The 22,700-nt window shown below is 43.6% G+C and overlaps 1 protein-coding gene across 6 annotated transcripts in view; it reads left to right on the top strand.

Moving 5' to 3' along the window:
* Window positions 1-613: 613 nt before the first annotated feature.
* Window positions 614-22,700, top strand: part of DOCK10 (dedicator of cytokinesis 10) — a 144,253-nt gene continuing 122,166 nt past the window's right edge. For 5 of the 6 annotated variants that reach the window (XM_072933220.1, XM_072933222.1, XM_072933221.1 and 2 more), the window contains exon 1: window positions 614-1,328. In XM_072933220.1, the coding sequence (XP_072789321.1) occupies window positions 1,038-1,328 (291 nt within the window). In that variant the 5' untranslated portion in view covers window positions 614-1,037. The remainder of the gene's footprint in view (window positions 1,329-22,700) is intronic. The other variant, XM_030280042.4, reaches the window with a different exon arrangement.

Below are 22,700 nucleotides of genomic sequence, written 5' to 3'. Positions count from 1 at the left end.
TGCTGCCTTTGGTATCTACAGTAAGCTTGGAGAACAGAACTGGGAGCCATGAGGAGGCTGCAGTGAATTTGTACCACACTGCAATCAGCCGTGTCTTACAGACAGCTACCTCAAAACACACACGGTGCTTCTGGGCAAGGGCCTAATCCAGGAGTTCTTGCAACACTTAATTCCCTAATGCAAAATCTAGCTAAATGTTAACTGACTCTGTTGGGTTTTGTGTTTTAGCACCTTTGCAGCTTCAGCTGTTGCCCTCACATGTGTACTGCAGTGTTGCCCTTCAGGCGTTCCACCTGAAGTTGCCCGGGTTTTATTTCAATCTTTTCTTAAGGGATTTCCATGCACTCAGGTGTGTTATCTCTCATGGTTACCTCCTTTCCCTTTTCTCCTAACTGGAGAAAAAACTCTGCATTACAGAGGAGAATGTAAGTATTATTGGGCAAAGAAATTAAGATCCTGCTCTCACGGCAATCCTTTATTCTCCACGTTGCAGCTTTAGTGTTAAGGCATAAAGCTGTATTCCTCCTAACAGAAAGTGTGATCGCTGTGCTGGGGGCTGGGAGAACTGTGACTATTGTGTAACTTCTGTGGGCTTAAATGGCTAAACTTAATAGTGGATCGGCTGAGTTTACCGCGGTGAAGAGAGGGATGGCAGAAGGACTGGGAGACATACAGCCTTGATCTGTGCAGGCTCTCGGCGCTGCTTGGAGGATTCTTTCTAAGAGCTTAGCGGACGGTGGTGATGACCAGAGAGTGGATTTCTCGTGAAACCTGGTCACCACTTCGGTTTCACCCGCTGAGCCGCGTTCCCACCTTAGCACGCGGCTAACACCAAGAGCAGCTGTTCCTGTGCGGAGCCCACCCGCAGCCTCGCCGGGAGAGCATCCTTTGGCGAGCACACGGGCGGGAAGCGGTGCGGCTGCCCGGCCCGGCTCGGGCTGCCCCCGGAGCCCCCCGTACCTCCCGGTGCGCAGCCGCTCGCAGCGGCCGGGCCGTGCCCGCGGCGCCTCTCGGGCCGGCGCTGCCCCGCCGCGCACATGGCCAGCGCGGGCGGCGGGGGCGCGACGCCGGCCCGGGGAGGGTCGGCGGGCGGCCCCCGCCCCGCACACCTCCCCCGCGCGGGGGGAGCGGCGGGGAAACCCCCAGTTCCGCTTCCTGACGGCGCCGCGGCCCGGGCGGGGAGCGGCGGCCGGAGCGCGGGGCTGCCGGCGCCCATGGCCGGCGAGCGGACGCGGCGCTTCACGCGGAGCCTCCTGCGGCCGGGGCAGGCGGCGGAGCTGCGGCACAGCGCGGCCGCCGCGGCCGCCAGCGGGCGGCTGCAGCTGCGGGTGAGTGCGCGGGGCAGCGCCGCCGGGCACCGGGCACCGGGCACCGGGCACCGGCCCGGCTGCGAGGCGCGCTCGGTTCCGGGGAGAGCGCGGCGGCGGCGCCGGGAGCCCCGGCCCGCCCGGCCCCGAGCGGAGCAGCCCGCGGGCAGCGCCTCCCGCGCCACGGCCGACGGCTGACAGCCCTCGCTGCCATTCCCCCTGACAGCCCTCGCTGCCATTCCCCCGACATTCCCCCTGACAGCCCTCGCTGCCATTCCCCCTGACAGCCCTCGCTGACAGCCCCCGCCGGCGGCCCGGCATCCTCCTGCGCTTTGGCCGGTGTTGTGTGCCGGTGGCGGTGCAGCGGGAGCCGGGAGCGGCGGGCGGGGCGGGATGGACGCGGCGCTCGGGCCGGACGGGCGCGGGCTGCCCGGTGTGTGACAGTCACGTGCGGGCCGGTCCCGCACGGCCCCGCTGTCACCGTCGCTACCTGAAGCGTGTGCGCTCCGGTGATTTCCGCTGGAAACCAGCGCACGGAGCCTCAAATGCCACGGAAACACAGAACACCCTGTTCTTCCTACCCGCGTTCGCTTTTCAAATGCTCTGCATGAGGCTTCAGGCCCCGTGTGATAACTCCATCAGTGGAGTTATCTCCACCGTTATATAGTTGTGCCTAAGTCCTTAGCTGGTAGGCATAGATGGCAAATTGCTAGGGCTCACGAACCTTTTCAAATCCCTAGGTATTTATGAGTCATTTATTAGCCATTTTGACATTAAGATACCTTTGGACTTTAAACTGTGTGTTATGAGACTTATATGACTCTTTAGATGATTAAGCATATAATTTCTGTGAATCATTTAATTCAGATAAATATTTTCATTTTCTAGTTTTTCAGGCAAGACAGCTCATGAAGTAGAGGGAAAGTTTTAAGTGAAAGGTCATCACTCATCAGTTTAGCCCGCAGCCCACAGCTGTAATACATCCTTTCTGCATAAAACAGAAAGCATTTCTGCAAGTGAGTTCCCATAAAGTTTGTGGGCATTTTCCATCATTTGAGGGGTCTTGCCCAGTACAAATGGAGAGCTGTGCTAAAGCGACTGCTGTGTTTAGAAACAGCAGTCAATTCACAGTTCCTAGTTACCGCCACACCAAATGTGAGTTGTTTTCTTTACGTCACTAGATTTGAAGTGCTTTTACAGTCAGCTTTGAAGGTCATCATAAAGTATTCCAAAACTCGTGATTTTTGAAAGCTTAGAAGAAGTTACACGTCTCTCCTGACTTTCCACAAATGTTGTGTGTGCTATGTCAATTCCCAAAGCATCTCTACAACTGCACCACCAACAGATTTACATGGTCCCACTTGCTGGGCACAGAGATCAGAATTTGGCTCATTATCAAACAGGATACAGTGATGGAGTTTTTGTGGAAACCCTCCAGGAACCATCATGGTTGGTTTGGGCTGTGACCAGACACTGTGCTGAGTAGCTGTTCCCTAAGAGGCAATGTTTCAGTTCAAGTACCATTAAACTATTGTATTCTCATTGCATCTTGGAGTATTATAAATGAAGTTTTGTTAGCAATGTATTTTACTCTGCTATCCCTTTGCTACAAGAATGCTGAAACAAAACAGAATGAAATTGATGAAGCAAATCTGAAATTGATGGTCTGTTTCCTAGAGGATGGTGGTGTTTTTAATGTGTTGCTAACAAAACTTAGACTGCTATCTTAATATAGCATTTAATTACTCCTCGTGTATTCACATTCTATTTTATTCAATCCTTATTTTGTTCAGTATTTAAAACATCGAGACTTCAGTTCTAGGGTGACAAAAATCATCTACCACTTCTGTGAGACTTCTGTGAGACTTCCTGTTGCCTGATGAAATACACTGGTGCTGGATTTCATCACGGCTTTTGATGCAATATCTGAGGCAAATACAGTCAGATCTGAAAAGATGGTCTTTGAAAGACACTGAAGTTAAGATTTGAAGATGCCAGACCAAATTCTGGTTTTAGTTATACTGCTCAGTGGGATCACTTAGGGACTTCCAGATGTGTTTTATTCACCAGCAGGCACAATGGTTCTGAAGTCTGAGTTGCTTGCTGTGTTGAATATGTACAGCTCTGGGGAACTTAATGGAATTACCATCTTTTTACCATACTTTTTCAGGTTGCCAGTAATGTTGCCTCTGAAATACAAAGTTTTATAAAATGCCTTATGCTGAGGTCTCATGATGGAGTATAAAGCTGCTCCCTTCAGGGTTAAATCTTTTCTACCTACATCAGCTGGATTGAGCAGAATTAACCATTGTATCTTGGCTAGCAGATGTACCAGGGTTGCAATTTGGGGCTTCCAGGTGGAGCTGTGGTGTTCTGTCCTGCCTCTGGATCTGTAACACAGAAGGCCAGGGTGGCAGGTCTGCTGAGGTGTGCTAGGGTTCCCTCCAGCCTCTGTGCCTTGCACTCAGGGATGCTGGGATGGCACAGCCATTGCAGTAAAGCTGTGTTGCTTTTGTAAAATAGTTCCACATAAACTGAAATTTCTGGCTAAATTTCAACTGATATTTTGTACCAGAAGTGAGTATTCCCACAGGAAAGAAAAAAATTGATGTATTCAGTGGGGTCTGTTGGTTCTCAGCACATCTTGCTCTGGGTGTATCAGCACCTTATATTCCAGTTATACTAAATCTGGTTTGTGTTGGAGTGTCCTGAAAGTTGGTTGAGCTGCTATTAAGGGTCTGCAAATAACTGGCAGCTACAAAGGAGGGAAAGCATAAACATGTAATGTGTAAAGAATTACATGTAAAGAGCAGAGAACTAAGCCTTCTGGTACTGCTTTTGTGTATGTCCTGTACTGAGTTGCAGCTGGACTTCTGCTGGTAACATTTGGACAGCACCTGCTCTAGGTGCAGCCCTTCAGTTCAGTAGGAGAACAGGGATCAAATGTCTAAACCATCTTAGAGAAAAGTGAAATGTTGTGTCTTACAGCTCTTTACTGTTTTCATATAGATTGCTTCTTCTTTTGTGTCCTTCACCTTTACTTTTGCTCATTTATTCATTTAATAGTTGCTAGTGTTCAGCACACAAATCTGTTTGTAAAAAAAAGAAGGTGCCATTATAATCAGGAAAAATGAGCTGGCAGAAGTAAGGATGTTTGTCGTTTGGTGTATAAGAGAGGAACTTCTGCAGTACCCTGAAAGATAAAAAGTGGAAAAGGAGATTGAAGGTGGAATATACGCATGTATCTTGCTGGTAGGGGGTAGTAACTGCAGTGTTTTGGCAGAAGCAACACATTCTACATTGATTACCCAACTCTGCAGCAGGTGGGAGGAGTGGTGCTATCAGGTGTTAATGGTGTATGGCTGTACTTCAGCTTGTTTCCATTGCCTACTCAAGCTTTCAAGTAGTAATGGCAATACACCAAACTACCTGGTGAAATAGATCAGCGTCATCTAGAAGGTAAATAATTTATTGTATTTTGAAACTTTGATGTGAAATTCTTTGTCTCTTCTAATAGAAAACACTTGTTTGAAAGTTGCTTTATGAACACTCACTGCCACTGCCCAGGGGAGCTGAATAGCCATGCACAAGAAAGGGAAATTAATATGTCTGTTGCTTCATTTATGTCTGTCACTACAGCAGTATTTTACTGGAGGTTTTTAAAATGGGGATGGGCCAGTCAGTTTTCCTAGAAATCAGCTTGCTAACTGCTTAGCTAGTACTGCACTTCATGTTATACTATTATTTCCAGATCTCAATTAATTTGGCTAAGTACTGCTGGCTGCAGTCCTCTTCCTTTACATAAAGTGTTGTGACATTGTTTTTATAAAAGAGCTGTGGCAGGTCTTGCTCCTCATCTCTCTCCATCATTAAACAAGTTAATAGCAGTCTGGAATTGGGCTGTTGCTCCACGTGTCTTTTTTTTGGCAAAGGTTTCTTTCCATCCCACTGCAGCCAAGCACAGAGTTGTGATGTCCAATCCCGCAGTACTGGCTCTCTCTCACGTGGAAGGCTGGATTACATGGCTCTCTCTTCTGCACAGTATGGGTTCCTCTCCTTTTTACCTCACCTGGAGCCACCCTAATTCCTCCCTGAAAGAATAGATCCCCTTAGTTTCCCATATGTATTTTATGTAGTATGTACTTTACAAATAATAAATAACATCTCTGTTTACATTGTGGTTGTATGTTTCTAGTTTTGTGTGGGTAATGAACTGGTTTGTGACTGCAGTGGTGTGTTTTAGTCTCTCAAGAAGAGTGATGTTTGGTTTCCAGCCTCACAGGGAGCACCCACTGCCTTGGTACCTGGATAATGATGCCAGAGCTTGGACTGTGCCTACTCTGTGTGGCCTCTTCTGGTTAAGTGATTGGGCTGGCATGTTGTGAATGAAGTGTCACTGAAAACCTCATCTGTTGAGAAGGTACAACAGATACTGAGCTACTTCAAAGACAGAAACTGCACTGTGAAACACTCCTTTCCCCTGAGGATGTTCTGGTGTCTTCTGTTAGTCCAGAGTGAACCCAAGTACTGCATTTAAAAAGACAATGAGTTGTACCCAAAATAGACTCTGTATGCTTGCACATAGATGTACAGTCATTGTCTTCACACACCAGCCACTAGATTTTTTTGTCTATTCCTCTGTGAAAAAAACCCAAACTGTTTTTTTTCACAGTCATCTTAAGAGCATGTGCATACAGAGAAAGCCTCATCCTGATCTAGTGGTTGAGAGAGTTTGTTCATGACTCTGGTGTAAGGGAGAATCTCCTGCAGGTCTGGAGCTGGAGTTCTGCTATGGCAGGCCTTGGCATTTGAGATAAGTTAGGGTTTGCTCAGAGCTGACAACTTGACAGGCATATTTAGAATGTTAACGACCTTGTGCAGTATTGAAATATTAAATAGCTTGTTTATATTTGTAATTCACCTGTGAACCTTGTTCATGAATCTATACTCTAAAACTTACCTTTCATTTATAGCCTGTGTGACATCCCTTACTAGCTCAAGCACATGACCCACATTATTTGCAAGTAGTCTCCTTTATTAACCTTTTTGTTGTTGTTTTGAAGTGTCTGACAAGTAATCCTTTAGATGTTTTTCAGCTGGGGTATCCCAAGAACTCTTGGTCTGGCCCGGGCAAGGCTCTGATTGCTTTCAGCTGGCTGCTGGAGCTCAGATGTAAGGGTGAATCAAGTAAAGGGTACAGACAAGAATGCACTACTTGCACATTCTCCAGCTGCAAGGCTCCCTCCTCTGCAGGCAGACAAAAGGGGCAAAGTCTGCTTCTGAGCAATTCTGGGAACTTCAGCTGGCACTGGGGATGAAACTGATGCAGAAATGAGGAAAAGGAGATAAGGGAGCAGAGCCTCAGAGAGGGTGGAGACAGAGAAGGGAAGAAAATGGTTTAGAAAGAAGAAAAGCATTGGAGAAAATGGGGGGAAAAAGAAAAGACTTTGTGGGGAAGGAGAGGCTGAAGAAGACGATAAAACGAAGGAAAGAATCGAAGAGAGCTGCAAGAAAGTTTCATCAGGTTGGTGAATAACTTGTGCAGATAAGCATTTAATGTGCACCCCTGGGCAGTCATTTAGGAGGTGGGGAGACCCTGGCACTTGGATTTAAATGCAGGGGTTTTTAATCTTGTCTTGTGTCTGTCACTTGACTAACTCTTTTCTTTTAAATTCATGTAGAGTCAGCTTGTGTAACTCAAAATGCTCTCAGTTTATAGAAGTTGCATTAACATTTTTCCTTTTGCCTGCGAGGTTAAATAAAGGGTCTTGAGAGAGAATGAACATCAATACCAAATAGAAGCTGGAAAATTAAGTCTTGTGTTGGCTTTGGAGGAGGATGGATACACAGAGAGATAGCTTAATATTGTTGTGGTTTATAACAGGCAATTCTGCAGTGCATATGTCACTTCCAGAAGTCAAAACATGTTTGTAACTTTTCTAACATAAGGTCAAAGGCCTATGAAGTAGTGACACAGATGTGATTTTTACACCAAGACATGCTTGTCATGTCTATATTCTTTCTAGTTTAGGATTCCCTGCATTTCATGGAACTCAATAATAATTTTCTGAATCTAAATTATACTTGCTGTTTGTTTTATAACAACTGTATATTCTTATTTTAGCAAATGCCAACTTTATTCCTGTTTTTGTTGATAAGAAAAACAAAACACCAGGAGCTAACTGCCCAAGTTCATGCACTAAATCTATAGTAAAAGCCAAGTTTATCCTCCTCACAGGCTGCCCTGCCCCACATGGTTGAATAATTTGCCTGGCTTCATAATCCCCCTACTCCTCTCATTCCTGACATGGGAAAATGTTTCCCTCTCTTGAAAAATGTAAGAAAACTGAAGGCTGCCTGTCCTTTGCATGCTTGCTTAGTGTAAATGACTTCAGTTCATGTTGTCCCTTTCTGGGCTGAGCACAGACTCCAAATAGCAGTGTAAAGGAGGACACTGAGCTGCATTAGTGTTAGATGGTGATGTGTGTCAGTGAAGCCTTCTGGAGCTGGGAAGGCTTTTTCTACTTTTCTATTTTTTTAATTTATTTTTTATTTTATTTTTTAATTTCCCAAGTCTCCTTACCCCTCCTCCATTTTATAGTTTGGGTGCTCTAGGCAGTAGTCTATTATTCTTTCTCCTTCATGTCAGTGATGGGTAATCACAACCTAAATGCATGGCTTAAATACATCTTTTGTAGATTACTTGTCATTTCTAGTATTAGATTTTCCTTCATGATACAGACAGGAGGAGGTCAATGTTGCATTTTTGTTCTTAAATTTTACACAGGAAGAGAGTTCCCTTGGAGCACTTGGGGGTAGGTGGTGCTGCCCAGCCTCTCTTTCCCAGTGTTACACTGGGAGCAAACATCCAGCCTCTTTACTTGGGTACTCTAAAGTTACTTTTCAGCTGGAATCCAAATACTGCATGTTTTGGAACACAGTGTAATGTTTTGAGATGACATAATATAGATGTTCTATAAACTTGTACATCAGATGGGGAAATCTGGATATGTTTGTGACGTGTGTGGGTCCATACTGTGCAGACAGCAATGTGAACTGCAGCTACTGCAGTTTATTGGGATCCCAGGAAGACATGGGGAAAGGGAGATGGGTACCTCCTTCCAAGGAGAGTCTTCTGCTGCCTCTGTGAAACAAGGTTTTATCTGCAGACCCAAAGGAAAAAAAAAAAAAAAAAAAAAGGAAACCCCAGAAGTTGAAAAATACACTGTATTACATTTTAAATTCCTAATGCAGCCATTAGCAAATAACAGTTAACTTTCTGCCAGACTTTCTTTGCCTTATTGCTGTTGAGCAGTTGTATAATATTAATTGTACTGAAGCTTAGTATGCTGTCAGCATTGCAGTGTAGTTTTTCCTTCATGGAGTGTGGAGGAAGTGGAGGGTGATTCTGTCACTGAGTCTGAAACGGGCTGCTCAGGTGGGAGAGTAATGCTGGCTGACTTAAAGCAAACATGATCCTAGGTTACTTTGACATGTTGACCTAAATTAAATGATTTAGATATAATGAAATTTAATGAATGCAATTGAATTGGATATGATAGAGGGGGAAAAAAAGGCTTCATTTTTTTATGTGTTGCTATTTATCAACAAGAGTAATACAGACTTATTCTCTCTGAAAGTGAAGTGATTAGGAATGTTTAGAATAGCAAAAAGAAAATCTATTCTATTTGTATCTTAGTTTTTAAATTGTCATCATCTAAATGTATTGCTTGCCCAAGCTAGATGTACCTGCTTTGGTAACCATGTTTAGATTGATGATTTTGAGGAGTGTACTGCTAATTTATAGGCAAGAATGAAATTCTGGACTATTAAGTGTCTTGTGGCTCCACTTTTCTAGGGCTAAATTAAAAGCTCCCCACATGGGGAGCACAATGGCTCTGCAGACAAGGCCTAGAAGCATATTTTATCCAAAAGCTGCCTAGAACATTTCAACTAAGGGTTAATATGTCTATCTTTTGATGCGAATTCTTTTGATGCAAATGCAGTGATCTTTGTTCTGGTTTGGGTTTTTATTGTGGTTTAGGGGCAGAGGTTGGCATGGTTTGAAGAAAATGTATTTTTAGAGTGAGAATATTCTCCTGTGATCTGAATGTTTGCCAGCCTCTGGGGCAGAAAAAGTACATGGGAGAGGGAGGGGGAAGACTGCTGTGGTATCCTCTGGCCACAGTGGTGTGTAACAAAGTCATAAACTATTTTTTCTGCCTCTTCTGCTGTGAGGTGCTTGTTGCAGCTTCCTCCTTGCCCACTCTCTACTCCCTGCCTTCTTTCCCTCTTAGTCCTGTGCAAGCTCTGGCAGCCCTGGAGGGAATCTGAGCCAAAAAGTCAACAGAAGAGAGGAAGGAAAGGCTGCCTATACCCAGACACTGCAAAATGTACGTTCAGTTTGAGGGAGGGCAGGGTGCCAGTCCTCCACATCCCCCTTCTCTCCCCTTTGGAAGCAAGCACAGCACTCCTTTCCATGCTCTGAGAAGGTGCAGGAGGAAGGATTCAGAGCTTGTTGAGTCTTTGAGTGAAAGTGGTGGGCTGAAGTCAGCCTGGGGGCTATTGATCGGACTGTGCTTGTTCAGATAAGTCATCTTTGGAGCCTGGCCTGTGAAAGAGATTTCTCCATTGCTGTGCAAGTACCATGGCACAGGCCAGGCTTGATGTCTTTTGTTAGGAATGCCTCTGTTGCATTTCACAGGCCATAAATAACTTGTGATATTTGTAGCAATCTCAGTCTCTCTTTGAAGATACAAGTGCACAGCCTTTTTCCTGGCTTCTCTTTTATTCCTCTTTTTTTTGTTACTTAGCCTCAAGTGGTCTCAAGTCTGAAAAGTGGTTCAGGGGCCTAAATTTGGCCATCCTTGGGATAGAACTGTTTTGTGGCTTTGAACTTCAAGCTATATGGAACAAAATACATAGAAGTTTGTTCTACTGAACAACGGTGTGTTGACAGGGAGAGACCTTGGGAAAACAAGTTCTGGGTCATACCTCTGATTCTGTGTGCAGAGAGAAAGGGAGTGATGAGTAAGTATTGAAACCAGTAATGAGCAGACTTTGATATTCTAGAATAGCATGTGGTGCATGAATACCTTTTGTATTCACATATTTGCAATGCATAGTAAAATATGTGCTGAGCCATCGTGTTTCTGTTGTCAGTATATAGGCACACAGTCTTCCCCTTCAATTCATGGGTAGCAGGTGGACTTCCAGCAGTGGATAGAGAGCAATTACAGAAGCAATGCAGATGTTAAATACCCTGCACGGCTCTCCTCTGAAAGCAAGTTACTGAAAAGCATCTGCCTGTTCAAAGCTGCATCTCACTTTAGGCACAGTTGCCTTTTACACGAGTAACAGTTGTCTTTTGCTTTGAGCTGTGTGATTGCATCGTGCCTCTGTTCTGCTGACACCCTTTCATTAAACAGCTGAAACCGCAAGCACTGATGGAAACGAAGCTGTACAACATTAAGTAGGGTTGAATTGTACTGGTCTCTTTAGTGGTGCATGAATTTATCCTCATTGCTTCCCTTGAATCAATGAAAACTGTTTTGGAGGTTTTGTAAGAGAACCTACACAACAGGAATCCAGGAGATGCATGAACAGAAATTTGGCTTTTCTGGTCAAATAACAATTTATTCAACAGTAATGTTAAATAATTATAATTATAACAGTAATGTTAGGAAATCCCTAATATAAACAACAAAAAAATTGTAGTCAAAGTAGATGATTACTTTTCTTCAGGTGTCTTTCAGAAGACACCTGCTTCTTTTAATATTTCAAATGCATGTCCAGTTGTTTCCATGTCTCTGTATACTTTCTGAAAGAAATAGAGCTCATGTAACACACCAGCTCCAAGTGGTTTAACTCCAATTGGTTTGGAAATGGAAGAAGATGGCATGATGGTTTTGGGGGGGTTTTATGTAGCCATGCTAGTTCCAGCCGGCTGGAGATGTTGGCAATGAAATTATTTTTGCCTTCTATGTATTCTTTCCTCAGAAAAACCGAGGAGAAAACTGCAGAGGGGTTTCAGGTGAATGTTACCAGTCGTCTTGCAATAAGGATGGGCAGTGGTACAGTGGGACACAATATCTTACATGCCTTAATGTGAAGTTTATCTCCTTTTTTTTCCCCTAGAGTTTTTCTTACAATGAGAAGCCTTCAAAACCACTAGCCATGGCATGTATGTTGCAGTTAAATATTATCTTTCTCTCATTTCTTCATTCTCACATCTGCCCACTCCCTGCTTTGCTGCCTTCATCCCTTCCAGTCCTGGATCCTTGTTGTGCTTTGTGTCCCCCTCCCACTGGTCTCAGAGCCTCTGTTAATGCCTCTCTGTGCAGGGAACAGTGTGTCAGTTGTGTCAGGCACCCTATCTTTGCCTGCCATCCATGCCACATTAAAACCCACTTCTTCCAGGAATGTTCCCTGCCAGTTCTGCGGGGGGATAATCTCTGTGCTCCTCCCCTGCTGGGCAGCTGCCCCGTGCTGCTCTGCCCAGCCATGCCTCGCTCCCCCAGACTGGCAGTGGAAAGCCTTTGCCTCTGGTGACAGGCCTCTCTTCTGCCTTTAGTGTGAGGTACTGCATTGAACAATGGGTTTGTATTGATAGGTGCTATCTGAATAGCTGTTCACCTGATAAAATATAGTTCAAATAGTACTGAGTGGCTCTTCTTGAAATAAGAGCTTTTCCCGTGTCTGCTTCCTTAAAGGAAGCGTGCTGTGGAAGCCAAGTCCATGTTGTGATGTGTAAATAAATAAATGGATTTATATATATTTTAAAATTGACTCAGGTAAATAGGGCTAAAAGCAGTTTCCTTGGAATAATGTGGCATGCCTGGTTTGGGGGTTTTTAAGACAAGAACTTTGCATTTAAATTCCATGATGACGGGTACTGAGCTGTACTAGAATAAGGTATAATGGCTGCTCTGCTTGGTCTTTGTGCCCTAAGGCTTCTGGGTTTCTGTTTTCTACCACTGTTTCTCAGTGTGTGTTTCAGAAGATCTCCATTCCTAATCCTAAAAGTTCTGTCAGGGATTCAGCTAATAAATTTGAGATTCTTTATTTTGGGGGAAGATTTTGTGTGATCAAGAATGGGAGTCAGCAAATTACTTGTAATTAGAGCTTGAAAGCTGAGGTGTGAAAGCTCTATGATGCACAACAAAGGTCTGCTGCTCAGTGTGTAACTGGGTCTGTCATCATCCCAGCAGCAAGTCCTGAACCCACCTGGCATAGTTCGCAATGCAGCTGGTTGTTGTTAACATCTGTGAAGTAAAAAAGATAATGCAAGAGAGTTGTCTGACTTTTTTTGCTGGTGTCAGAGCTCCAGACATGCCCCAGAGCCTATATGCCAAACACATCCTGCTATCATTAGCTAACAAGGACAATTTAACAAATACCTTTTTTCTGGCATAAGGGTGCAAAAAGAAATGAAAATTGAGCCGTGACTAAGGAATAATACATTCTAGTTGCTATTATCATGGGCTCAGCTTAGCAGATTTTTTTTAGCTTTTACATCTGTCTGTAAGATAACAGGAATAAAAGCCAGCAAAGTGCAGTGCTAATGGTATGACTGCTTTTAGACAGTTTGGCAGGAAATGCTGTTTCCTGTTCTTTTGATATTCTGTTGACTTTCTCATAAATATTAACCCATCTGGGGCTTCAACATTTGTTGTTATAGTGGGGTAGACAATGTCAGTGACAGCTAAATCTAAATGTAGTTGTTCCTTTAAGTAGATTGAACAGGTTCTGGTTAAAAAATACAGAATTATGCTGTAGTTCTTTTTACTGCAGTGTAACATCTTCAGATTTCTGTCTGCATAGTCAAGTTGGAAAGCAGGATTAAATTTGCCTTTAAAGTATGGGCTCACTGGTGTGGTTTGTTCTTCTGGATCAGATTAGAGCTTCCAGAAGTCCTGTATCATAGACAGATGCCAGGTTCTGCAGGCACAGAGTTTGTGGTGATTGGGATGGGGCTGTGGGAGCCTCATCCCCATGGGCACAGCTGTGAGCAGCAGGTGAGCAGCACTGACACAATGAGCCATGGAGTGCCCAGGGGCACTGAGCAACCACCAAAGGGAGCAGAGGGCACACAGGTGCCATGCATCAACATGAGGGGATAAAAGGTTGGGCTAAAGAACAAGGGGAGCAGATGCCTGAAGCCTTGTGATGTGGTGTGGTGATACTGTATTGTGGCCCTCTCGACTGTAATGTGTGCTGTGACAAGGTTCCTCAGCCCTCCAGGTAATAATTGTAGTGCCATTTGATGTGCTTTGCAGATCACCAGATTAATTTATATTTGGAATAGGATGATAGATCCATCTTCTCCATTACTTTCTTGAGAGGAATTGTGTCCTTGTCTCTCAAGTCCCCAAGCAAGTGCTGTCCAGAGGGGTGTCAAGGCCCCTTCCAACCCAAACTCTTGTGTGATAGAGGTGAACCTCTCTCAGCCTTTCACCCTGCCTGTTCCTCTTGGCTGGCAGTTGTGTGAGCACTGGTTCAGCAGGATGTCTTGGTTAGGGTAGTGCCTCCTATCAGGGTGCACCAGTCTTTTGGGCTTTTAAACTTGTGGTTTTTTCAAATCAGATGCTGATAGATGAGATTTGAAAGGCAGAGGGTGCTGCTTCCCAGAGAGCTGAGATCTGCAGACACATTTGTGCTGGGTGGAGGACATCTCTAGGTGTCTCCCTGGAAATGCAGTAGCTTCCATTCCCAGTGTTTGTGCGTGCCAGTGACACTGTGCCCCAGCAGTCTCCTCAGCAAATTGCCAGCCTGATCTGTTGTGAAGAGCAGTCGTGTTGAATTTAGCATTACCACATCAAGAGTGAAGCACTGATACTGAGAGTGAGTAATTGTAACTAAGTCTGCCCTTATGCCTGACAGTGTGTGTTTGGTATTTAGCTGTAACTGTTCCTAATTTGCTCAGCTGCTTGACAAAAGCATAAATGACATCAAGGTAAGAGTTCTTCTGTTGGCTGCAACTCTGTGTTAACATGAAATAATTGCAACGTTACATAGAAAGTGATAAATGATTGTTAACTTTAATTAGAGCACTAATTATATATTGGAATGAATTTCAGCAGAAATGAAAAATTGCTATCTCTGCATTTAAATTTCCATCTGAATTGTAAGAGAAAGTTGAGACTATTTTCCCTTGATGTGAAAAAGATGTGTGTTTAAAGAGAATATGCATGTACCATCATATCTTCACTTGGATGTCATATGTTCTAATGAAAGCTTTGGCAGCATAGACAAGCACACTTCCTTAAAAAACAACTATAAACAATCTTTTGGGTTAAAGTTCCATGTAACATTCAAATAATTTACTTATGCATTTTCACTTTTTCTTCTGAAACTATTTAAGAACATAACCCTGTTGAACGCCCAGCTGTCAGCATAAGAATGAGGGGGTGGCCTAGGAAGTTGGTCATCTATTTAAAAATCTAATTGCATGTTTCACACAGGGAACTGCTTGATGCCCTGAAGTAAATCAATAGGTTTGTGAGTGTGAATAGTTGTGATTTCTTGAAAAACACTCTGGCTGATCTCCATTTTCTGCTTGATTGAGAAATCCTGAAAGACTAATAAGAGAAGAGGTCAACATTTGGGTACTACCTAAAACTACTAGGATCCTTTGGGAGTTCATTTGAGATATGTCATAATAATCTAGAAAATGACACTGCTTCTGTTACATACTAGGTAATTTTTTAAATAATGTTCTAAAATGGTTCTGTAAGAACAGAGTATTTTCATAAGTATCAGTTCATTTTACAAAAAGTCAATAGCACAAGCTATTAGGACTTTAATAATAAAAAGAAATTACTTGGAACCAGACATTTCAGTCAGTGAGAATGAAAGCCCATTGCGCATATGTGTATTTAGCTCATGGTTTCTACTCATATTTTAATCTCCCTTGGAGTTCAGTATTAGTCTTTCAAAACACACATGTTACTAATCAAAATATTATTCTTCTAAGGATTTCTTCCTGAAATACCAACCAGAAGACATATGTTTATAGAGACTGTGTTAGAACTTAACAAATACAGGCCAAACAACATACAATTGGCCTGGTTTTGCTTATTTTGCATTTTGTTGAATCAACAGCCTTGTGGATGTGAATGTTAATGGATGCCAGAAACCTAAGGTCCATTAGTTTTAGATTTTGTATGATTTTATTATCTTCTGGAGGTCAAATGAAAGAAAGGGAGTGAAATCCTGACAAGAGACATAAAATGAAAACCACATGTTGTACAGAAAAGCTGTCCAGGGGACAATGTCACTCATTAGCTGCTACAATAGCTGTTACTTGGTTTGATATAGTGAGCACATTGTTGTGCTGTGACAAAAGCCCAGCAATATTATTTCTAAAAGGGGCAGGATGCTATTTGGTTGGGTTAGTGTGTTTTGTTTTGCCTTTTGGGGTGCTTTTTCTTTTCTGTGGTGATAAGGGCAAAGCTGTGGGTTTCAGACAGTGCCTTGGGTGTGGTGTGAGGAGCTGTGTTTGAGCTGCTCCTCTCTGAAAGGGTGGCAAGGTCCCAGTGAGCAGTGTGGCTCTGAGGGACCTTGTCTCTTTTCCATGCTGATGTCTGGGTGGTCTCACTATTCCATGGTGCAGCTTGGGCTTCCTGGCTGGTGTAGAGCAGGAGGAATGTGAGCCTCCCTGAGCTTCTAGATGTGCTAAGAAAGGAAAGGTTTTGGAGCTAATCAGCCCCCACATTGCAATCAAGAGGATAACTTCTCTTACAGTATCTGGCACTATATACAGACAGATCCCTTTTCTTGTCTGCTGAGGGCTGATGTTTATGCCAGCAGGATTCTCTGTAGGTGGATTTCTCTGTGGAAATTAATAATTTGCCCTGTGTGCTTTAGCCCAAGAAGCGTCATGGTTAGGTGATACTTGATATGATCAAACAGGGGAAAAGTGCTTGGCTGGCTGCCCCTGGACCTGTCAGATGTGGGTAGGGTTTTTTGAACAATATGTAAACAAACAAAAAAATCAAGACAGCTCTGTAATATTTATAGCCTTAAAAACTTTCGGAGAGTCCTAACTCTTAGCTTCTTTATTTTGGATTCTTGGCACTGATAATAAAAAAGGAATCTGAAGCCACAATATTATACTGCTGGTGGAAACAATCCATATTCTTCTTGTGGGATCTTTTCTGACAGATACAAGGATACATCTGCAGCTGCTGTATTTGGAGGAGTGGGCTGATGGGAGAGCACCACCTGAGACAACACAGTTTTTGCTGGCCCCATATGCACAGATTTTACTTTGCATTTCTTTTTTTTTACTATGTCCACATTTTGTGCCTAATTTTTCCTTTTGCAGCTGTAGAAGCTTATGCTTGGAAATTGAATGAGATTGTTCCTTTTGGTTCCTTGCTTCTGGCTGAACTCTTTGTATATGCCTCAAAGTGAAATTGCCCTGAAGTAATAAGCAGGGATTGTACAGCTGACTTAGACTTGAAAGAAGCCTGATTGGGAGCCTCTTTTGTTCACTTCTGGGTTAGTTTAGAAGCAGAGCCTTGTGTCAAGAGAAATTGTATGGCCTGAATGGCCAGCTCATGGCCTCTAGCCTTTGGTTTAAGGCTTTGGCTTTCTTCTGCTTTGGTGGTGTTTGGGGCTGTCCCAAAGAGGGCACAAATTCAGGCTCTGATTTGTTGGGCTGAGTAAGCCATGTTCTTACACACTGATGAAATAACAGTTTGGAAAGAACTTCTGGAGGATGTCAAGTCCGGCTCCCTGTTCAAAGCAGTTCCACAGATATGAGGTTACTCAGGACTTTGCCCGCTCTCTAAGGATGTCCTGTTCCTGTGTTTGACCACCCCTTGTGGTTAAAAGTTTATTTTACTGTGTTTAATTGAAATGCCCACTATCACATGTATTCTGTTTGTTGACTCATCTCCTGCTACTGTGTCTCTATGGAAAGCCTCTTTCTTCTCTAGACCCTGTGGGAGTGTAGACTGGCAAGGTTTTCCATCAGCCTTCATTTCTTACGGCTGGACAAAGGTATTTGCCTCATAATTTCATCCTGCCTCAGTCTGTCTTGGTGATCTTGCAAAGAGCTTGATCCTCTGTGTCAGTGCACTTGTGCTGGGCATGTGAAAGCCTGGCACAGCATCCACATTAATTTCCTGGGCATGTTGGCAGGTCTGTTCTGCAGCTGGATCATTCTTGAAGGTGGCCAGGCCTGTTGATGTACTTTCAGTGATGTCTCAGCAGGGTGTTCATGTCATTGCTTTTAAACACAGTAGTGTGAGTACTCCCTTTGCTCGAGTTACCTGGCATGATATCCTGAACTATACTGAACTCTGCTTGTGCTGGTGTTATGTTGGTAGTTGATGATCATTTTGGTATTGGCCTCTGCTTCCAGCTCTTCCTCCTTTGTTTTCAGCTGCTGATTGCCCAGCTTGCAGTAGAAATTCTTAGCTTCAAAGCATTTGATGTTTTGTATTAAAAATGTGTTAGATTAGGCTGGAATGCTTTAGGCAGCTAAATTCCTGGCTCCCTGGGACAACCCATTATTTTGGTGAGGGACTTTGGAAGGGGCTTTCTTGGCTTGAAAATCCAACAGCCTTCTATGAAGAGCATGTGCAGAGCCAGGTGGGAATTGCTGCTGACCTCCATCACATGCAGTCTTGACTCAGAGACAGAAGGTGCTGGATACTACTGTAGTGTCAGTCTGGCATCTGAGAGAGAGGAAGGATATCAAAAGTGGGAGCCAAGAGATGAATGACTGTACATCTCTGGCCTATCTTCATCTGCAGAGGAAAAATGATGGGTTCTTTTGGGTTCTTTTTAATTTTTTTTTTCAGACAAATAAAAAAACATGCTTAGTTCCTATTCTGAATGCTGAAGAACGGGAAACTGTGCTGGAAGGCTGTGACTGAGGTGAAGATGCCATCTAGCCTGCACTGAGTTCCACGCTTCATTTCTCAAAATGTTTTTATCATGTGTACATTTGCAATCAATATGATCCTGCTTCTCTAGCTTATCTGGTATGGCCTGAATTTAGACCTGTCCTGTGTAATCTGTGGCATTTGTATATGAAGCCTGACCTGTTCATTTAATACCTGATTCCACTCTTTCTTGGTTGTAAACCATTAGTTTTTCTTTGTTAAACAATACGAAAAACATTAAATAAAAGAATTCATTTATGTTATTTAAATTTCTACCTCAAATGTTGAGACATGTGCTTTTCTCCTACTTGAATTGTTCGAAAACAAAAGGAGTGTATGAGTGGATTGGAGAGTCCCAAGAGATACTTTCCTTTTCAGGCTCTCTGTGATCTGAAAAAGAGTTATCTTTTCAATGAGTTAGAGGCTGAAACTGGTCTGGCTATGAAGAAGTTCTGGGTTTTGTTATTGTTGTTAGCTGGGCTGTAAATACAAAGATGTTATTGGCTTGGATTGGAGGCAAATTAGAATAAGAAATGCATTTTCTACCAAGATATCACTTGTTTGTGATATCTTTGTGAACTAAAGTTCTGCTCTAGTACAAACTTGAATGGTATTTTTGAAAGTAACTCCAGTCTCTCTTTGTCTCTATTTGTGTTTGGTCTGTGTTTCTAGCCTGTATTTGAACAGAAATACTAGTTTTGGATTATGGCAAGCTGTGATTGTTACAGAAATAGAGAATAGGTTGCACATCCTGAGGATGAGATGTCAGCAATAAAGGTTTCTGTGGCTCTTGTCCAAAGTTTGTGGATGTGGGTGAGAGGTTCTTGTAATATTTTTATTTAGGCCTTTGATCGTTTGTTAGAGAAGAAGTGTTGGTTTATTAAACTAAGGTGCTGTTCAGGCCATTCAGCATAGAGAACATTGGTGTACAAATGACACCTTATCCAAACCCACATCTTGTTCCTAAAACCTCCTTAGTGGCTGCTGACATCTCTGTCTCATGTGCCCTGGGAGGGCTGACTGGGGGGGTTCCTGACTGCTCTCCCTAAGAGAACCAAATTGCTCGGTTCTCTTTCAAGTGTTTCCATAAGTGGCAGGGCTGGGGCAGGAAATGGAGAATGCAGCTTCTCTTCTGTGGAAGAGCATCTTCCCATGTAGCTGGGTGTGTTTTGTTCTTTAAAATTTATTTGTGAAACATCCAGAGAAAAGGCTTTGGACTTTATGCATTGGATGGAGGTCTTGGACTGTGGCAGGTAGCAGATGAGTTTAGCTCTGTTTAGCTGTAAGGAATGCCACAGAACCAACATGTTGGAGTGAAAACAGGCACTGTGGTCTTTTTAGGTTTTTTTCCTCCATGCCAGTTTCGGTTTTAAGACACTCTGCCATTGGGCTAGTGAAATGGAGGTCACCTGGAAACAGGATCAGCTGTTGATAATGCAATTTGAGGAGCTGTGTGGAAGGTAAATGTGTCTCTTTCTGAAAGGAGATAATAATTTGTTACCAGTTCTTTTTGAGAACCAGTGGGGTGGTGGCTGCTTTTTCTCTGTTGTGACTTAGCTGTAAAATCTTTGCTTTAGAAGTCTGAACTCAGCCAGGGTTATAACTTCTGGTGAAAACTCTTCACAGAGTTTATCTTAATACATTTTATTTTTATTTAACTGTGTGCCAAAGAAAAGAAGAGTTTTGGTAGCTCCAACTAATTCCCCACCGTTTTTAAGGGATAATAAATGTTCTTTTTAAAAACAAACAAACATTTGCTTTGTAGGTTAAGTAGTTATTTTTCCTGGTTTGAAGTCAAAGATGTCTTTTCCTGTTACATGTTTAAGGAAACCACAACAATGCTCTTAGCTGCATTTTAGAATGTTCCACGCTAGATCCAGAAGCCACTGAAGTGCATTGAAATAAGGTTTTCATCACTGCCTATGGGTTGCAGTTCTCCATTTTACTTCATCTAAGAATAATCCCATTGATCTCACAGAGGCTGTAATTGTGGAAAATTACCTGTCAAAGTGAGGAATTTCTTGAAAATCAGCAAGATGCTTCATCTGAATTGAAAATAAGAATGTGGAAATTACTTGTATGCAGATTACAGATTTATTTCCCTTTTTGTTTAAAGAGACTATTCTAAGAAGTCTCTTTAGAGGTTGCAGCTCTAGAGATATGGGACTGTAGATGAGCTTCTGTCATCACTCTGTTGGAAGTCCTTACATCAGTCTTTTATCCCGTTTTTTTTTTATTATTTGTCAAGCGGTTGCAATTTGTTGATGCAATCAGCTGGGAGATCTAATGGGGGAAACCTGTATTTGGGTTATGTACAGTGTGGTAGTAACTAAGTCTTCCACACAACGTCTGTGTAGCACTTTGCATCAAACCTCAACATGAAAGAACAAAGGAATATTGAGAAAAAGGCAGCACTAGCACAGGCAATCACAGGAACCTTATTTCTGAGCTTATCTGACTTTTTTTTCCCTTTCCTGCCATGCCTGTAGCAATTGTTTCGGCTTTCAGCAGGTGAAGTCAGAAGCAGCAGTTGTGAGCTGGTCTTTCGTGTGTTACTCCCTAGAGGGTGCCAGACACCGCGTTCTGCAGCCCTGTGTGCTCCGCAGCCAGCTCTGTGCCCTCAGCTGCCCTTGGCACTGCTGTTTGTCCCAGCCCAGGTGCCATCATCATCCCTGTGTCCCTGCTGTCCCTCCCAGCCCAGGTGCCATCATCATCCCTGTGGCACTGCTGTCCCTCCCAGCCCAGGTGCCATCATCATCCCTGTGGCACTGCTGTCCCTCCCAGCCCAGGTGCCATCATCATCCCTGTGGCACTGCTGTCCCTCCCAGCCCAGGTGCCATCATCATCCCTGTGGCACTGCTGTCCCTCTGGGCCCAGGTGCCATCATCATCCCAGTGGCACTGCTGTCCCTCCCAGCCCAGGTGCCATCCTCATCCCTGTGGCACTGCTGTTCCTTTCTAGACCAGGTGCCATCATCATCCCAGTGGCACTGCTGTTCTTTCTTTCTAGCCCAGGTGACATCATCCCTGTGGCACTGCTGTCCCTCTGGGCCCAGGTGCCATCTGCAAGGTGCAGTGGGGAGAGATGAGCTGGCTGAGCAGTTCAGGCAGCTCTCACACAGTCATAACTGTGTGTTCTCATTCGTGGGTTTCTACTTGCTGTAACTCGTGTGTTATGAGTCGCTTTGTGTCGGTCAAGGATAACTTTGTGAGAAGGAAACAATTTCAAGATGAAAAAGCTGTAGATCATTCAGGAGTTGTGCTGACCAGTTACTGCAGTAAATAGCTGCTTTCCTGGGTCACTAGGGAGCAGCTGGTGGAAACTATAGTATTCCAAAGCCTGTGTTTTCTGACTCTTTGTCACCCTGCTCTGCTATTTGAGACCTCAGTGTTTCGGATATTTAACCATTTATGCAGCAGCACTTCAAGATTACAGTGATTGAACAGTTTGAAATGAGTGCAAGAGGGATGTTATGAGTGGAAGGCACAGATGCTATTTATCGCTTGTAGCACCTGTGGCTGCATAAGCTTTCTTTGAAGTAAATGTGGGATCCCTGTGTGTCCTTTAAAGCACTTTTTTTTTACTCCTACCTCAAAACATATGGCAGCAGTGGTTCAGCCTAGCCCTGCACAGCCTCCTGTTGGCCTCTGGGCTAGGTGTGAAAGGTTTGGGACAACTTTTGGAAAGAGAAGACAGGGCTGCTCCTTGAGGTGTGTTGGAAATGCTGTCTCTGTAGCAGTGAGACATGCAGCTCTAAGATGGTATCCTCCACATTGCTTTAAGGCTGTAGTCATAAGAAAAAAGTGCATGGAAAGATCTGAGCTTATACTCAGTTATGTGTACTTATAGCCTTTCCTCATTTATAAAATGTGCAAGGGAAAGAGGCCCATTAATGAGGGTTAGTCTCGTTAAGCTCCCTGCCATGAAGACCATCTCTTGGAGTACTGCACGTGTCTGATCTGGGTCTGGAAGCTGATTCCTTGGGGGCCAGTTAGGATTCCCCTGTTTGTTTTGAGTAACAGAGCATAAGAGTCTTTCAGGCTTGGATGTGTTTTTTCCCCTCTGCTTTCTTTGCAAGTGCCTTCAAGCCTTTATGAAAACAAATACTGGAGACAAAGACCTTTGCTAAGAAAATGTGTATCAGCTCTTTTTGTTTTGAAAGGGTGGATGATAAATATTGAAGTGTTGTGAAATGAGACGTTAGCTTACCAAAATGTGAGTGATCCTCATTTGCATCAAGGCAGAGACTGTAATTTTGTTGTTATGTCTTTCTTCAAATGTTTATCTGCTACTTGTATAGACTATCTAAAGAGAAGTTTTACTAGAAACTGTGGGTCTATGTGTGGAGCTGTGAGTGACAGCCACTGGCCACTTACAATGTTCATGTGCTGCTGGGCAGCTGCTCATCGCCTGTACCAGGATATGATGTATGTGGAATGGTAACTTTGGAACTTGTAATGGTGGCATACTTATCATTTGTAACAGTGAGTTCTTA

Source organism: Taeniopygia guttata, chromosome 9, assembly GCF_048771995.1.
Source record: "Taeniopygia guttata chromosome 9, bTaeGut7.mat, whole genome shotgun sequence".
NCBI classification, from domain to species: Eukaryota; Metazoa; Chordata; class Aves; order Passeriformes; family Estrildidae; genus Taeniopygia; species Taeniopygia guttata.
Note: the sequence above shows the minus strand (reverse complement) of the source record. Positions and strands in the feature narration are given on the sequence as shown.